The sequence below is a fragment of the Herpailurus yagouaroundi genome, unplaced genomic scaffold (genome assembly GCF_014898765.1).
Source record: "Herpailurus yagouaroundi ecotype Mexico unplaced genomic scaffold, PumYag 250, whole genome shotgun sequence".
In the NCBI taxonomy this organism is placed as follows: Eukaryota; Metazoa; Chordata; class Mammalia; order Carnivora; family Felidae; genus Herpailurus; species Herpailurus yagouaroundi.
In genome coordinates this window covers 18,812,727-18,829,710 of record NW_024412467.1, presented here as the reverse complement: position 1 = coordinate 18,829,710, position 16,984 = coordinate 18,812,727, and the positions used below count along the sequence as shown (strand labels likewise).

General features: G+C 41.2%; 1 protein-coding gene across 7 annotated transcripts in view; it reads right to left on the bottom strand.

Annotated features, from left to right (window-relative positions):
• Window positions 1–5,485: 5,485 nt before the first annotated feature.
• CAGE1 (cancer antigen 1) overlaps window positions 5,486–16,984 on the bottom strand; it is a 55,436-nt gene continuing 43,937 nt past the window's right edge. For 6 of the 7 annotated variants that reach the window (XM_040460616.1, XM_040460617.1, XM_040460620.1 and 3 more), the window contains 3 exons: window positions 10,830–10,898; window positions 8,354–8,393; window positions 5,486–7,109 (listed from right to left, as the gene is read on the bottom strand). In XM_040460616.1, the coding sequence (XP_040316550.1) occupies window positions 7,005–7,109; window positions 8,354–8,393; window positions 10,830–10,898 (214 nt within the window). In that variant the 3' untranslated portion in view covers window positions 5,486–7,004. The remainder of the gene's footprint in view (window positions 7,110–8,353; window positions 8,394–10,829; window positions 10,899–16,984) is intronic. The other variant, XM_040460619.1, reaches the window with a different exon arrangement.

Here is a 16,984-nt window from a genome sequence, read left to right as displayed (position 1 = left end):
GCTGGTTCCAATCCTTGATTTATGGAATTAAGAATCTATCTCCTAATTTAAGGGCACCTGGCTGGGTCAGTCAGTAGAGCATGTGTGACTCTTGATCTTGGGATTGTGAGTTTGAGCCCCATATTGGGTACTGAGATTACTTTAAAAATCTTAATTAAAAAAAAACAAAGAAAGAAAGAAAGAATCTACTAATTTATTTAGGTCTTTCCAAATATTTACCCACGTTCTCTTTTTCTCTCACCTCTGCACCTATCTGTCTGAAGATACTCATTTTCCAGGAATATACCACATCCTGGTTATTCTCTTCCTACAGCTCAGGCAGATCCACAGTTGATTTTCTCCTTTGGTCATTGTATTCCCTTAGAATTTGCAAAAGCAGAGCCTTCTCTTCCTCTGATTACTTAAGTGTTCCTTCAGCCTCTTTGGCAAATGGGCTCATTAAGCACCAGTTTTTGTTCTGTGTTATATTTCTCCAGGTTACCACATAGCTGAGGAACTTCCTCATGTCCCTTAAACTCTTGCTCAGCTGTTACCTTGAGGGCTTACCTTCACCTCCTAATTTAAAATCGCAACCCTCCAGCCTTCCCTCCCCCTCTCCCCCACTGCCTATTTCCTTCTCTCTATTCTTCACTCACAGTGCTTACTACCTTCAACACAATATATAGTTTATTATGTGTCTTGTCTTTAAACATCTTGAGGCCAGGGATCAGTGTGCCTAGGCGTCACGTTTACAGAAGAGTACACTCTGTTATAACACAGAAAATATTTGTTGAATTTGTTATATTGTTACCAGTGACATCTGTTCTCCACAAATTTGCAACTGAAGTTTAATTGTAGGCTTAATAGGAAATGAAAAAACATCAAGCAAAAAAAATGGTGTGTTCATTACATGCAAGCAAAGACTTCACCTAGCAAGGGCTAAAGAAAAGAATTGGGCTTTTTGTGCTATACTTTACCTCTGAAAGAAATTCCTTATGAAAAGGGGACATGACAGGAAAAAGAAACAGAAAATAAGGAAAGCTTTCGTAGGAGTTGTGGCTCTGGGGCACCTGGGTGGCTCAGTTAGTTAAGCGTCTGACTTCGGCTCAGGTCGTGATCTCACAGTTTGTGGGTTTGAGCCCCACATCGGGCTCTGTTCTGACAACCCAGAGCCTGAAGCCTGCTTCAGATTCTGTGTCTGCCCCTCTCTCTGCCCTTCCCCTGCTCATGCTCTCTCTCAAAAATAAACATTTAAAATACACACACACACACACACACACACACACACACACACAGAAGTCATGGCTCTCCAAGCTCTGCTAACTTAGGAGGAGGTCCTACATTCTCTCCCGGCTGCTCTTCCCATCTGGTTCTCTTTCTGCACAATTCACAGACCTCCCCAGCTCATATTGCCTTGAAAAGAATGGACAGACAAAAGCACAATCACCTGATCATTGTCCACAAAACCCTCCACTTATGTCCTTCTGTACACCTAGGCTCTGCCCTTCTTTCCGTTACAACAAAAATATTTATAGGCCCACCAAGGGCATCCACCATTTGTGGTACGCATCCTATCCCCTGCTCAAAAACGTGTATTTCAAAGATAGCCCTCTCTTTTCTACCTCATAATACATTTCTACTTCTCCAATCCATTTCTCCCATGAACATACAAACATACGGTAATATCGCCCAAGTTAAAAAACAAAACTCCCTGTGGCCCCTGTTCCCCTTCAGCAACAGCCTCATTTCCCTGCTTTCTGACACAGTAAAACTTCACTAGCTCACCTTTCAACTTTCTTCTCCACCTATTCCAACTGGGCTTTTTCTTTTCAACAGTAAAACATCTCCATCTTGCTAAACCCCAAAGTCCTCATCTGAGCCCTGTTCCCTGCTTCTTTCACACTTGTTTCTCTAGACTCAGTGACAACCTTACTCTCCTAGTTCTCTTTCCACCTCACCGGCCCCTCCTCCTCTGCCTGGCTCCTAAACGTAAGCCTGTTGGAATGGATCTACTATGTAAGGCTGGAAGACTCACCAGCTCACATTCTGGGAGAGGGCCTGGAGGACACTCCATCTACCAAAGCAATGAGGAATGCAGAGGCAAGAAGGGTTCCAGCCTCACTGAGGCCAGTGGTGGGTTGTCCTCTGTAGCCCAGGCTGAGGGTAAAGGATGCTGTTACAGAACTGGGCTGATAGCAATGAGGATGAGTGGATGAGAACAAAGACCAGATGGCACCCCTTAACCATCCAACAGGGTGGGCTCAGTTATCACCGTCCCCATGAGCTGCAAAGTCTGATAGGGAGAGGACTGGAGAACGAGCAGGAGGAGTAACCTGGAGAGAGCCACGGCAATGGTTAATAAGATACGTGGGCACTCAACTTAGTGTTAATTTATACAATTAAAGAAATCAAGAAAGATTGGGAGGGTGTTGAGGGCAGTCACCCAGGAAAAAGTCATGGTCCCCTCCTCAGCTGCGCCTGAGCTGGTTCTCAATTCCAGAACCCAGTAACTGCAGAGAAGCCAGGGTACTATGATGGGGAGTCCTGAAACCCCACAATAGTTGCCATTCAGTTGTGAATCCCCCATCCTTCTTCAAAGGATGGACATTTACTCACAGTAATCACGCATTGAGGAAAGGGGAACACCCAGGCCTTTGGAGGATTCTTGGACACAAGGTCTGAACTGATGTTATATCCAGGATCTAACATGCCAACATGGCCCCCTTTTAGAGTAGGAGTATAAAGGAGCCAGGCAATAAATGGAGTCTCATCCTGGGTCCAGCCAACAGTGGATTCTTCAGGTTATCAGACCCACCGTATCTGGTCCCTGAAAGTACAGATGGAATGGACATACTTGGTGGTTGAAAGAACCCTTACATTGGTTCCTTGGGGAGCTATCAAGAGTATTAAGAGTGTGAAGGGCTCAGTGGAAGCTTCTCAAGCTGCCACTACTACTCTCCTTCCCAATAGAGATAGTAAATTAAAAGCACACCCACATCCCAAGAGAATGGTAGAGGTGTGTGCCACTCTCATAGGGTGGTGGTCTCCATCAAATTCCAATTTAATTTGCCAGCTGGCCCCTACAAAACTAGATGGGTCATGGCAGATGACAGTGAAATACCAAGAAAGTAACCAAGTAGCAGCCTTAATGCCTCATGTTCAGACACAGCAGCTGATCACAGTTTGTCGTACTAAGACTTCTCTTGTATGTTTCCCAAGAACAAGACTGACCAGAATCCTGAAGAAATTGGGGGTGAAAGCAGTGATTGGCTGCCAGTAGGCTAGAGGAGATTTGGGGTGTGTGAGATGGAAATATTCTAAAACTAGATTGTGGGGATTATTGCATGACTGTACATTTACTTTGTAAAATCACTGAGTTCTACACTTAAAATAGGTGTCTTTTACAGTATGTAGATCATCCCTCAATAAAGGGAAGGGTATATTAAAAAGATATATTAGTTGTAGTACTATAGTTTTTATACCTATTTGTGAGATAGAAGAAAATATATATACTGGTCTCTGCCCCAGTTCCTGTCATAGAGCACCTAAAACTTTTGTCAATTCCTAAGTGAGAACAGCATTAGGGGCATCTTTTGTTCTAACGAGGCAACTCTGTCAGCTCTGGATGGCTCCTGGCTGGTGGCTGGTCACTAGAAAGACCAGACCATGATTAGGAGGTTGGAATTTTCAGCTCTACTGTCTATTTTCCAGAAAGAGGAAAAGGATTGGACATGGATTTAATGATAAGTCATGGCTACATGAGGACACCTCCATAAAAATCCCAAAAGGATAGGATTCAATGAATTTCTCAGTTGACGAATACCTCCAAATACCAGGAAGGGAACACACCCCAACTCCGTGGGGACAGAGCACTCAGGATCCTCCCAAGACCTCATCCTGTGTAACTCTTAGTCTGGTTTTTCATCTGTATCCTTTTATAAACTGTTAAAGGTAAGTGTTTCCCTAAGTTCTGTGAGGTGCTCTAGCAAATTAATCAAACCTGAGGAGGGGTTTGTCGGAACCTCTGATTTATAGCTGGTCATCACCTGGACTAGTGATAGGCATCTGCCGTGGAGTGAGGGCAGTCTTGTGGGACTGAGCCCTTACCCTGTGGAGTCTGATGCTACCTCCAGGTGGGGAGTGTCAGAATTGATTTAAATTGTAGGACACCCAGCGGATGTCACAGAGAATTGCTGTCGGATGCTTGGTGTGTGAAAAAACACCACACATCTGGTGTCAGAGTGTTGTGTGGTAGTAGCATCAGAGTTAACGAGAGACATGGGAGAGAGGGAACTGACTTCTTCCTAGACCCTATTCTCCGAGTACCAAAGGTCTCTGATTGGGATGTTCAAATCCTCTAGTCCAAATGGAAGTGGAATTCATCAGTAGAGTGGTTGTGCTGTGAAATCACAGAAATTCTCTTCTCAGAACATCTTTGTTGACCTTGGCCCCATTTATTATAAGGACCCTCAAGTGTACATTAGTGCCATTGAATTTTTCACCATATCGTGCTCACTGGAATTTCTTAAAAACTATGTTCTAATTGTTCTTCATGCAAGGTTGGCCTTGCTAAATATGGGAGGATCTATGTTCAGTTTCACGAAGTTCCCCAGAGGTACAATTATGAATTCATACTGACTCCTAGAGTCCTTTGTAAATATTTCAGAGTGGAGCTTCCGGAATTACATATGCCACTTGCTCATACCCAGAGTTTTATTTCTATAGGCAAGTGTCACAATCTTTTATTATTTTATTATTTTTAAAACGTTTATTTATTTTTGAGAGAGAGAGAGTGAGCAAGTGTGCATGACGGGGGCTGGGGGCGGGGGGCGGGCAGAGAGAGGGCGACACAGAATCAGAAGCAGGCTCCAGGCTCTGAGCTGTCAGCAAAGAGACCAACATGGGGCTCAAACCATGAACTGTGAGATCATGACCTCAGCCGAAGTCGGACGCTCAACTGACTTAGCCACCCAGGTGCCCCTAACAGGTACTTCTGATTATAGCATCACCCACCATCAACCTACCCTTTACATCACTTTTAAGGTGATCTTTCAAAATGCATATATGACCACATCATTCCTCTACTTTAAAGCTTTTGGAGCTTGAGATTTCATAAGGATAAAGTTCAGATTTTTTGGCCAGGCATACAATGCTATTCATGACCATCTTCGCCTCCTGCCATATGAAGAATGTGGGTTTTAGACATGACTTGTGATTCATGGGATGTAATAGAGCCTATCATGCCTCTGTGCTTTGACTGTGCTGTTGTTTTCCCCTTCTATCTGTCTGGGGAATGTCCAGTCAGGGACAGATATGGCTCAGGTGTCCTGAATTTCCCTGACATAGTCCTGGGTCATTTCATCTATGCTTCTAGCGTACCCTGGACAGTTACACCTGCACCCCACTCTAGAACAGTGTATCTATCTCCTTTGGATTATGTAGTCCTTCCTTGCCTGATTTTTCTTTGTGTCCTTGGCATCTAACATAGAGGCTGTCACACAGTTTATTGAAAGTCACTAAATGTTTATTGAAAGAAGTACAGGCTTAGACTCAGCATCCTTCAGTCATGCACCAAAGGAGGCACATTCATTTTGAGACAACCTGCAGGTAAAATATCATAAATGTCTAATAACATACATGGCAAATGTGGTGCTTAGGCACACGCTCCTGTTTGCAGACAGCCTATGTTAATCCCTCCTTTCCAAAAGTTTCATCACAATCGTGTACAGATTGCAGAACTGCATTAGCCATCTTTATGTTAATATTTGTCTTTCTCCTGTCACGTTTTTAATTTTCCCTGGAGGGGATCCTCCAGGGAAACAATATCTCTTTTTAAAACTGGAATCATTTCCAAAACTTTCAATGCTTAATTTTCTGAAACACAACACTGTCACAGCTGCATTTTTCTGTGCATTTCTCATCATTTGTCTTAAATGGTATTGCAACTTTTTGAATTTGAGAAGTTAAAATTTCTGTTTCAAAATTCACATAAGATCTGTCTTACAGAATTCCTCAGCAAAAATAACAACAATAATAATAACTTTTATTTATTCAGCACTTCCTTCAAGTGCAGATATATATTCTCCATATATTCTTCTCTTGTACTTACCTGAGTAATTTCAGTGCAAAACTAATTTCAGCAAGCTAAAATAATTTCTCCCTTCCAATAGTTGATTCAACAGCTACACCTCCATCCTGGTTCTGGGATTTAGCAAAAGGATAATATGCATGTAGGCACATTTGTTTTTCTGATATATCTCACAAAATCAGCTGTCTCTGGTTCCTTTGTTTAAATTCAGAACTAATTCCTCAAAACTATGTTAAAGTAGAAATTACGAGTTAGGTCTCAAAGGACCAGTCCTCCCCTTTCATCTGTGTTTTAATTCCAAAGGATTTCAGAATTAGTGTCTTAAAATTTGGTTGGTAGTAGGAAGAGCTTGCCCGCCAGAAGAGAAAAAGAATGTCCTACAGGCAGAAACAAAAAGTTGGAATGAGATACATTATTGTTTTTATGTGTCATTAAAGGCTTGATAATATGGAAGTGATATTGTGTGAATGAAAATAGACATTTGCAAAAGAAGCCACTTGTTCCTCTGTTTATGTTAAATATGTTTTGTCGTTCACAGGAATAAATTAGAAGAAAAGTAATCACAATTTTTAGAATGTATAATTTCATCTTTTATACAGATTTTAATGTATCATTTGTATGATTGATCTGGTTACTATACTTAGTAATGACTGTGCTCCTGGACTGGTTGATGAAAATGATTAATGTTTAATCTTCAATCATATTTAATTTAAATAATTTCTATTTCCTTCTAAAATATCTGGCATCTAAAAAGGAAAGGAAAAAGATGTATCAAGTTTTTAGGAAACACAGGCATTCAGTGACAGGACAGCTGATTCTTGATTACATATGGCATTCTTATATATACAATTCTTACTGCATAAACAGCTAATTCTTATATACATATGGAAAAGTAGTACAGCCTGTAGATGGATAAACTTCACAGATAACACCAATACTATATTTTAATAAATATTTTTGTTTGTTTCAACCTTTTTCTCATTAAGGAACATGGCAAGGAACAAGGGTGGTTGAGTTTCATCTTCCTTGGTTTGGTTGCCAGCTGGCAGAATGAAGAAAAAGGAATAGAAACAAGAATGTAAATATTTCATAAAATGACTTACCAGCACAGTATAACTAAGAACTGGTAGGTAGTATTAAGGTATTCTCATAACTCCACTATTAGAACAGCTGGGTCTCAGTGGAGCATATACAGACATGCCTTGACTATACCCCTCTTCCATAAAGCTATATCACAAACAGGCCACAGGTTTTCATGAATACATACCCTTGGCCTGGGGTAGGACAAGGGCACCAGTGGCTACATCTTATATTAGGAATTACTCCACCATGGGTAGCATTGGTCCTGGGTCCTGAGTCTGCCTAACACCCCCTCCTATTTAGTACCTATTAGGGGATAGGTGCTGGGGGATACCAAAATGAATATGAGACAATCCCTGCACTAAAAGGGTTCTAGTCAAGTTAAGGGATGTGCAAGTAGAGAACAGTAATGAAATGTTGCAGGTGCTGTTTTATCAAAGGGGACAGTGTAGGCACGTGGTAGGAAGCCAGTCAGTTGCATGTGGGAGACAGGGCAGGAGAGGCTTTATACAGGAGATGGAGCTTGAACTGGTCTATAAGTCTGTGAGGTGGGAACTGAAGTAAGAGGAGAAAAGGAATTGAGAGAGAACATTCCTGGCAGGGGAAGATGCATGGGCCATACCAGGAAGGCATAAAAATAACAGCATGTTTGGAAAATGGCAAGTGGTTAGATGTGGTTTGGTTATGATGACAAGGAGGAAGCAGTGAATGAGAAAGCTGGATAGGAGGGTGAGGGCCAGATCATAGAGGACCTTACATGCCGTGCTAGGGAGCTCGATTTGATCCAGAATGCAAGTGGGAACCACTGAGGGGTTTTATGTAGGGAAGGGGCATCATCCTTTTTGCTTCTGAAAGATCACTCTGTCTACTCTGTGGAGGATGGAAGGAAGGGGTGCCAAGCTGGAGGCAGAAACAAGTAGGAGATGACTATCATAGGACGGATGAGAAATGATGAGGGCCTGACATGTGGCAGTGGCTGTAGGGATGCAGTGAAGAGGATGAATACAAGGAAAATTTCAGAAGGAAGGTTCCCAGTTACAGGATGTATGATGATCAGAGGTCAAAGAGGCCTCATCTGAGGACAGAAAGGAAAGCGACACTGAACATGACTGAAATGTAACTTTAGGAACTCCTATTTAATCTTGTGCTACAGTCAAATTACATGGAAACAGAACATTCTTTATAGTGATCATCAGTATGACCTACCACGGTCAAGGACTTTGGATGATATTCTAATCTTCTTGGTCTGTAGGAGATAGAGAATAATGTTAAAAAAAAAAAAAGTGGTGGGCTAAAATAGAGACCCTAGTGAACAAGTATGCCATTATTTAATATGTTCTTGCCTTCACTTTCAAGGAGAAATTGCCATTTAGGATAGAACTATGAGCACCTAAAAGAGTCAGAGAAAGCTTTTAAGTGTGTAATATATGGATCAGTCTCATTGCAATTAAATAAAAATATTGAGCCACAGTCTTGTTGTGTTTTAACATTCTCATGGACTTCTTTAGGATAAGATTCTGGCTCTTGAAAATGATGAAGAACTAGAAGCAAAAAAAAAAAAAAAAAAAAAAAAGACATCTGAAACTATTAACGTGCTCGCTTTTATCTCCGAATTTCCCACTCTTTCCACTACTGAAGACAGTCAGCGACAGGAGCACCACAATTCTGAGGCAGTGCAGAGGTAGTCTAAAGCGTGTTCCCCATGCTGAGGGGAAGCTTCAAGGATGGTGGTGGCTGAAGGCTCCTGTAAGTCTCCAGTTTTCTAAGAAACAGCCTTGACCAGCTGGAAAGGGCTCTTCTACTCCAGCTCACCCCCTGGCTTCAAAGGCCATTCGAAGTTTACACAAATGGGCCTCAAATCCACTGTGAAAATAGGCTAAATAAATAACTAGCTGTACTAGTGAAATCTGTGAATTTATATGCGAATTTTCTTATTTTAAAATAAGGATGGGAAAAATATTCCACAGTTTCTGACAGCAATTCAGAGAAGATTCATATTTAGTTTAAATTAGCAACTATAGGGCATCTGTAATATGCCAGGCATCAGATTGTATTCTTTCATATTAGGGGGAAAAATCATAGTTAACCTATTACTTTGCAAATAGTAGGATAATCTGCTAAGGGGTTTTAATTCTCAAAACATAGTTGTATTGCAAATGGTATGCTGAACATTCGTGACTCATGACATAGTCAAAACTCAACTTTAATATCTGCTTCCCATTTCTGCTTTGGACTTTCCTCACTCAAGAAAGCTTTTCCTTTGCCATTGGCTGAATATGCAGCAGGCCCAGTGATGTCGTTGGCTAACTCTAAGGTGAGGTCAGTCCTCATTGTGGGGCACGAACACAATCTCAATTCAGTAAGCAGAATGTCCGGTCTTGCATATTAATCCTTTAATCTTCATTGAAAAGTAGGACTTCTCCTCCCCCTTGCCAAGCTAAGGCATGTAGTTGGGAGCACCACCTGCCATTGAGGGTCAATTTCTGCTCCCTCTTCACTCACCATCTCCTCCATTTGCAGGAGGAGGGAGGAGAAGTAAGGTGCTGGGACATTTTTACTTGGTATGGTGACTTCAGTCTCTGGGCTTGTAGTGGCTAAGCTGACTGCGTCTGTGGAGCTTGCCACTGCTAGGGACCTCTGTCCTACAGTTCCCTTGACGAAAGCCGATGCATCTCCCTTCTGGTTGTCACCTGATACCCCATCAGCCTCTAAAAATCTGGCATTCCCTTCTGGCCTCTTGGTGCTGGTAGCCCTCCAGGTAGCTTTGGGCAGAGCCCAAGATAACTCAACTCTCTCCTGTCTGGTTCTTAAGAAATTATCACACACATCTTTTGTCCTGCTGACGAGCTCAGAGAGAACAGGCCACCCCATCACAGCCCCTCTGTGGATCTGCCACAGCTTGCTTTAGTTATCTCAGGCATGGTGTGTCACTGGTGTTCTGTTTCCCAACTTTTAGGGCATGCATATCAAAGCTCTCAAGTTGATCTTCTGGAAACCCCCACACCAGGCTTTAAGCAAAAGAGGTAGAATTACTTGGGGGCAATGGGAGCTCACAATATGATGGATTCAAAGAAATTTCTTTTCCAGTCTTCCCCACTCTCCACACTTTTTATACATTGGATCTGGCCAAGAGATAGGAGTCCTGAAAGCAGTTCTTTGCAATTTCCTTCAGAAACTCTGCACATGGGGAAACTCACTCTCACTTTGAGAACTGATAACTGTTTTTTTTAGCACCTCAGGGACTAGGCCGTGAAGAATCCCATTTTAATATCCTGCTATGGTCTTAATCAACCCCATAGGGTTTGTGCATATACCTTGTAGCATCAAAATTACAGAAATAATGTATGTATTATAAGATTTAATATTAGTGTAAGAAAATCTGGTCATAAGATATATATGTAAGCTGTTTTGGTGCAGACAAAATATTAGCTCATATCTTTATATCATCTTCCTTAGAGGTGATTGTAAGTTCCATGAGGGCAGGTATTCTGGCTTTCCAATTCAAGTTCTACAAAAAACATTTATCAACCAACTATTTTTATGCCAGGCAAAATACCAAGCACTTGCATATAGTGTATCTTAAATTAAGAAAAGGAAAAAAAAGTTTTTTAAATGTATTATTCATTAGACTTATGTTTTAAAGTTAAAGACATTATTATTTAGAAACAAAGAGAAAACTTACCTTGATTTTCTTGCTTTCTCTCTGGGCCTCCTAATTAAATCTTCCAGATGTTTATTTCTCTTTTCTAAACTGAAGGAAGAAACAATTGGATTTTATGACTAAAATTGACTTTTCTAAACTAATATTTTGTTGGACTCACTAGGGGATTTGAGACGATAAATATAAGTGGTGATCTAGCTTCCTGTATATCATCCATCCACCTCACCGTATGAGAATTTGGGATTCTTTCCTAGCAACTCAAATTATTTAATTAATTTCTTCCTTTATAGGTTCCAGTAATGAAGAAGGAAAGTAGATAGTAGTAAACCTATAAAGTGACAGACGTTCTATTCATTTACACAGACAGTGAGAGAACTGATCCCTTTGCTCAAGGAAACTCAACATGATCCTGGGAATAACATGTTAAAAACACAGCCCCTGGGGGCGCCTGGATGGTTCAGTCGATTGAGAGATTGAGCGTCTGACTTTGCCTCGGGTCATGATCTTGTAGTTTGTGGGTTTAGGCCCCACATTGGGCTCACTGCTGTCAGTGCTGAGCCCTCTTCAGATCTTCTGCCCCGCTGTCTCTCTGACCTTCCCCTTCTTGTGCTCTCTCTTTCTCTCTCAAAAATAAACAAACATTCAAAAGAAAAATTTTTTTAAAAGCACAACCCTTGAGCTGTGAACTGCTTTAACATGGGGGAAATGTGTAATAGTGTCGTAGGAAGGATCACAGCATGCAGGTGGCCTGTTAGAGATTTACTTGTGTTCTACTTTTATGGCTTTTAGCAAGAGAGGTACAAGCAGGTTCCCTTCTTGCCTTTAGGAGGGCAAATTCAATTAAAGTAGTCTCTTCCCAAACTCCCTTTCCCATCCAGGGACAGTTTATTAGTTTCCTGTGACTACAAAGCTGGAGGCTTGAAAAACACACCTTTATTCTCCCACGGTTCAGGAGGTCAGAAGTCTGAAATCAGATACACTGGGCTAAAGTCAGAGTGTCAGCAAGGATGTGCTCCCTCCAGGGGCTCAGAAAGAGCCTTCTTTGCCTTGTCTTTTCCCTCTCTCTGGCCTCTGTCCTAATTCCTTGGCTCCTGGTTCCTCGGCACATGGCCTTTACTCTTCCTGCTGCTTGATCACATTGCCATCTTCTGTCATCAAACTTCACTCTCTCTGCCTCCCTCTTGTAACAACAATTGGGACTGCATTTAGGGCTCACCCGAATAATGCAGGGTAATCTCACCATCTCAAGATCCTTCATTTAATCACACCTGCAAAGTCTCTTTTGCCATACGAGGGCACATTCACAAGTTCCAGGGAATGGGATTTGGATGTCTTTGGGAAACTGTTTTTCAGGCTACTATGGAGAGTAAACAGATCTGTGGAGGATAGAAAATTCTCTTGCAGAAGTCATTACCTCAAATGCCTATGGAAGAGTCAAGCAAGTATGTGAACTGAGTAAAGCCAGCTAAGTGGGGATTTGGACAAACCAGAGAGCATTTGCCCCTATTGTAGAGGTCACTTTTTTTTTTTTTAATTTTTTTTTTCAACGTTTATTTATTTTTGGGACAGAGAGAGACAGAGCATGAACGGGGGAGGGGCAGAGAGAGAGGGAGACACAGAATCGGAAACAGGCTCCAGGCTCAGAGCCATCAGCCCAGAGCCTGACGCGGGGCTCGAACTCACGGACCGCGAGATCGTGACCTGGCTGAAGTCGGACGCCCAACCGACTGCGCCACCCAGGCGCCCCTGTAGAGGTCACTTTTAAGTAACAAACTTGAGCCATGAAAACTTGATCAAGGCAAAAGGGCCCATAGTGACCCCAACCTCCTGGCTGAATACAGACCCGGCCCATCAGGCAGCCTACCTCAAAATATCCATAAGCCCTAGCTGACCAATGGGTTACTTACAGCCAGGCACAGTTCCAAAAAAGGGAAAATTCCATTGGTCACCATACCACCTTACCTTCCCTCTTTAAATACAGTCCCCACCCACTACCTGTGGCAGACAGTCAGTCTCTCCTTTGCTGTCCTGCCCACTGCTCCCTTCGGTGTATTCAATAAACTTCTATCTCCTTTGTTCTGCCTCAGGTGAATTCTTTCATTTCCCAGGCCACTGGCTTCCACTCAGTCTGGTCGCCCCACATTTGGGGGCCCCCATCTGATTGGGAGGGAATCATACTCATTCCCTGCCTAAAGGACAAAGTTGCTACTTGGCTGATGTTGCCTGATGTTGCCATGTGGGAATGTTGCAGTAATGACGTCAGATCTTAATTTTAAAGAAGAGACGGAAATCTAAATCTTTACAGGAAATCTTCCTTTTTAAATATTAGCAATATTTCAAAAATACTTTAAACATTAGATGGACCAAACAAAACATATCTGCCTTGGGATATGCCTCATGGGGTGTCATTCTGAAACCTCTGCATTATTGTCCAGAGATATCAGGCTTTTGTTTTCAAAGATTAAAGGGGAGATGTTGTCCATCCAGGAGGGGATGAAAATATTAAACAGGTCCTCTGTTTACAAACAGCTTGAGTCTGTCATGCTTCATTATTAGAGAAAATGCCATGGAATAAATCTTTGTCTTTCTAGAGCTCACAAACAACAGCCCAAGTCGTGGAGGAAAAGGATACTCAAGGAGAGAGACTAAAGGGGCTGAGTAGGTCAAGCGTCTGACTTCAGCTCAGGTCATGATCTCACGGTTTGTGGGTTTGAGCCCTGCATTCAGCTCTCTGCTGACACCTGGAACCTACTTCGGATTCTGTGTCTCCCTCTCTTTCTGCGCCTCCCCTGCTCATGCTCATGCTCATGCTCTGTCTCTCTGTCTCAAAAATAAACATTAAAAACAATTTTTTTTTAAGATTTAAAAAAAAAGAAGTAAAAAAGGAGAGAGAGTGAAAAGTTCTTCTAAGCGTGCTGCAAGCACCAATGTAACGTACTTATACACAGTGCTCCTGTGCATAGAGCTGAGGACAAAAAGTCACAACCTAAGGCCAGGTAGATGGAGTCATTGGTTTCCATGGGGGAAGTGATATCCTCCCTTGAAGGACACTGGCAGCTCATGCAGAAAGCCAAGCAAGCAGAGCAGCACCATCCAGCAGAATGAAAGTGCTAACTGGACCAAGCCAACAGATGGCATGATGTCCCTGCTTGGGAGTGGAAGTCAGACTTACCCATTGTAAAGTCTGTGTTAGCACTGGCATTTGTTCTTTGTTTTTGAAACATTTTTGTTAATGTATAACTGACATATAATGAACTGCACAAATTTAACATGCAGTTTGATGTTTGACATATATATTCACCCAGAGAACAATAATCACAGTGAACATAGTGAACATATCCATCATCTTCAAAATTTTGCTCATGTACTTGTGTAATCCCTCACTCCCATTCCTCCTTGCCCCCAAGTCCCCAGACAACCACTGACCTGCTTTCTCTCACTATGGATTACTTTCCATCACCTAGAATTTTATATAATGGAATCTCACATTCAGTCCAATTATTTTGACATTGATCCATGTTGTTGCCATGTACCAAGAGTTCATTCATTTTTTTTTTTTAATCACTGAGTAGTATTCTACTGTGTGGCTATTCTATAATTTATCATTTTACCATTTGAGGGACATATGGGTTGTTTTCAGCTCTGGGCTATTACAAATAAAGCTGGCATGCACAGTCATCTTTGTGTGTACACAAGTCTAGAAATACAAAGACTTATTCCATGGCATTTTCTCTAATAATGAAGCATGATAAACTCAAGCTGTTTGTAAACAGGGGACCTATTTAATATTGTCATCTCCTCCTCATTTGGATCAACACATAGGAGTGCTGAATCATATAGTAGTGTCTGTGTAATTTTGTAAGAAGCTGCCGGACTGCTTCTAAAGTGGCTTGTGTCATATTCCATTCCCACCGGGATGGTCTGAGCTGGTCAGCTGCTCCACATCCTTGCCAATACTTTGTATAGTCAGTCTTTGAAAACTTCCAGTAGTTGTGTAGAGTTATTCATTGTGGTTTTGTCTTTTAATGATGTTGAGTATCTTTCCATGTGCTTCTTCATCATCCATATATCTTCTTGGTGAAGTATCTGTTCAAATCTTTGCCATTTTAATTGGGTTGTTTTCTTACTACTGAGTTTTGGGATTTGTTATATATTCTGGATAAAAGTTCTATTGTAATTATCCCATTACAATATCTCACTACCTAATCTCGAGTGCTTTTGCCCCGTGGTGGTGGCTTTCCACCCTAAGCTTTTTTCTAACCCATTTTTGTAAGTAGAACCTATTTCCCCACAACCACAATAAGTTTAGTCAACATCCATCATCTCATATCAATACATGAAAAATAAAGAGAAAATAGGGGCAACTGGGTGGCTCAGTTGGTTAAGTGTCCGACTCCTGATCTGGGCTCAAGTCCTGATCTCATGGCCGTGAGATAGAGCCCTGCATCGAGCCCCATCTTGGGCTCTGTGCTGGGTGTGGAGCCTACTTAAGATTTTCTCTCTCTCTCCCTCTGCCCCTCTCCCATTCTCTGGCATGTATGCTGTTTCTCTCTTTCAGATTAAATAAACTTTTAAAAAAGAGTAAAAGTTTTTTTCCTGTGATGAAAATTGTATAATTTACTCTTAGGGACTCTAAAATATACCATACAGCAATGTTCAACTATAGTCATCATGTTTTACATTTCATCCCAAGTACTTACATATCTTATAACTGGAAATTTGTACCTTTTGACTACCTCCACCTAATTCTCATGCCTCCTCACATCCCCCACCACTGTTAATTACAAATCTGATCTCTTTTTGTATGGGTTTGGGTTTTCTTTTATTTTGTTTTTCAGATTTCACATATAAGTGATATCACATAGTATTTGTCTTTTTCTGACTTATTTCACTTAGCATAATGCCCTCAAGTTTCATCCATGTTGTTGCAAATAGCAGGATTTTCTTCTTGTTTATTACTGAATAGTATTCTTCTGTGTGTGTGTGTGTGTGTGTGCATGTGTGTGTACATAACACATTTTCTTTATCCATTCATTCATCTATGGACACTTAGATTGCTTCCATACCTTAACTATTGTAAATAATGCTGCAATAAACATAAAGATACATATATCTTTTTGAGTGTTTTCATTTTCTTTGGATAAACACCAGGACATGGAATTTGTAGATCATGTGGTAGTTCTATCTTTAATATTTTGAGGAACCTCTACACTGTTTTCTATAGTGGATGCACCAATTTATATTCCCACCAACAGTGCATAAGTGTTCCTTTTCTCTATCTCCTTGCTAACACCTGTTATCTCTTGTCTTTTTGATGATAGCCATTGTAACAGGTATGAAGGCATATCTCATTGTGGTTTTGATTTTGCATTTCCCTGATGATTAGTAATGTTGAGCATGCTTTCCTGTACCTGTTGGCCATCTGAATATCTTCTTTGGAAAAATGCCTATTCAGGTCCTTTGTTCATTTTAAAACTGGATTGTTTGTTTTCCTGTTATTAAGTTGTATGAGTTCTCTACATATTTTAGATTTTAACCCCTTATAAGGTATATGATTTACAAATATTTCTACCATTTTGCAGGTTGCCTTTTCATTTTGTTATTTCTTTTATCATGCGGAGTTTTTAGTGTGCTGTAGTCCCACTTCTTTATTTTTTTGCTTTGTTGCCTGTGCTTTAGGTGTCACATCTAAAAAAATCAAGACCCATGTCAAGGAGCTTTTTGTTTTTAATTTTTTTAATGTTTTATTTATTTTTGAAAGAGTGCAAGAGGGGGAGGGACAGAGAGAGAGAGAGAGGGAGACAGAGGATCCAAAGTGGGCTCTGTGCTGACAGCAGTGAGCCTGATGTGGGGCTCCAACTCACAAACTGTGAGATCATGACCTGAGCCGAAATTGGACACTTAACTGACTGAGCCACCCAGGGGTCCCTGTCCAGGAGCTTTTTAAGCTATCTTTTTTCTTAGGAGTTTCATGGTTCTCAGTCTTTCATTTATGTCTTTAATCCATTTCAAGTTCTTTTTTTGAATGGTGGAAAGGAGTGTTCTAGTTTATTCTTTTACATGTGAATATCCAATTTCTAAGCACCATTTATTGAAGAGACTGTCTTTTCTCCATTAAATATTCTTGGCTCCTTTATAAAATATTAGTTGACTGTAAATGTGTGAGTTTATTTCTG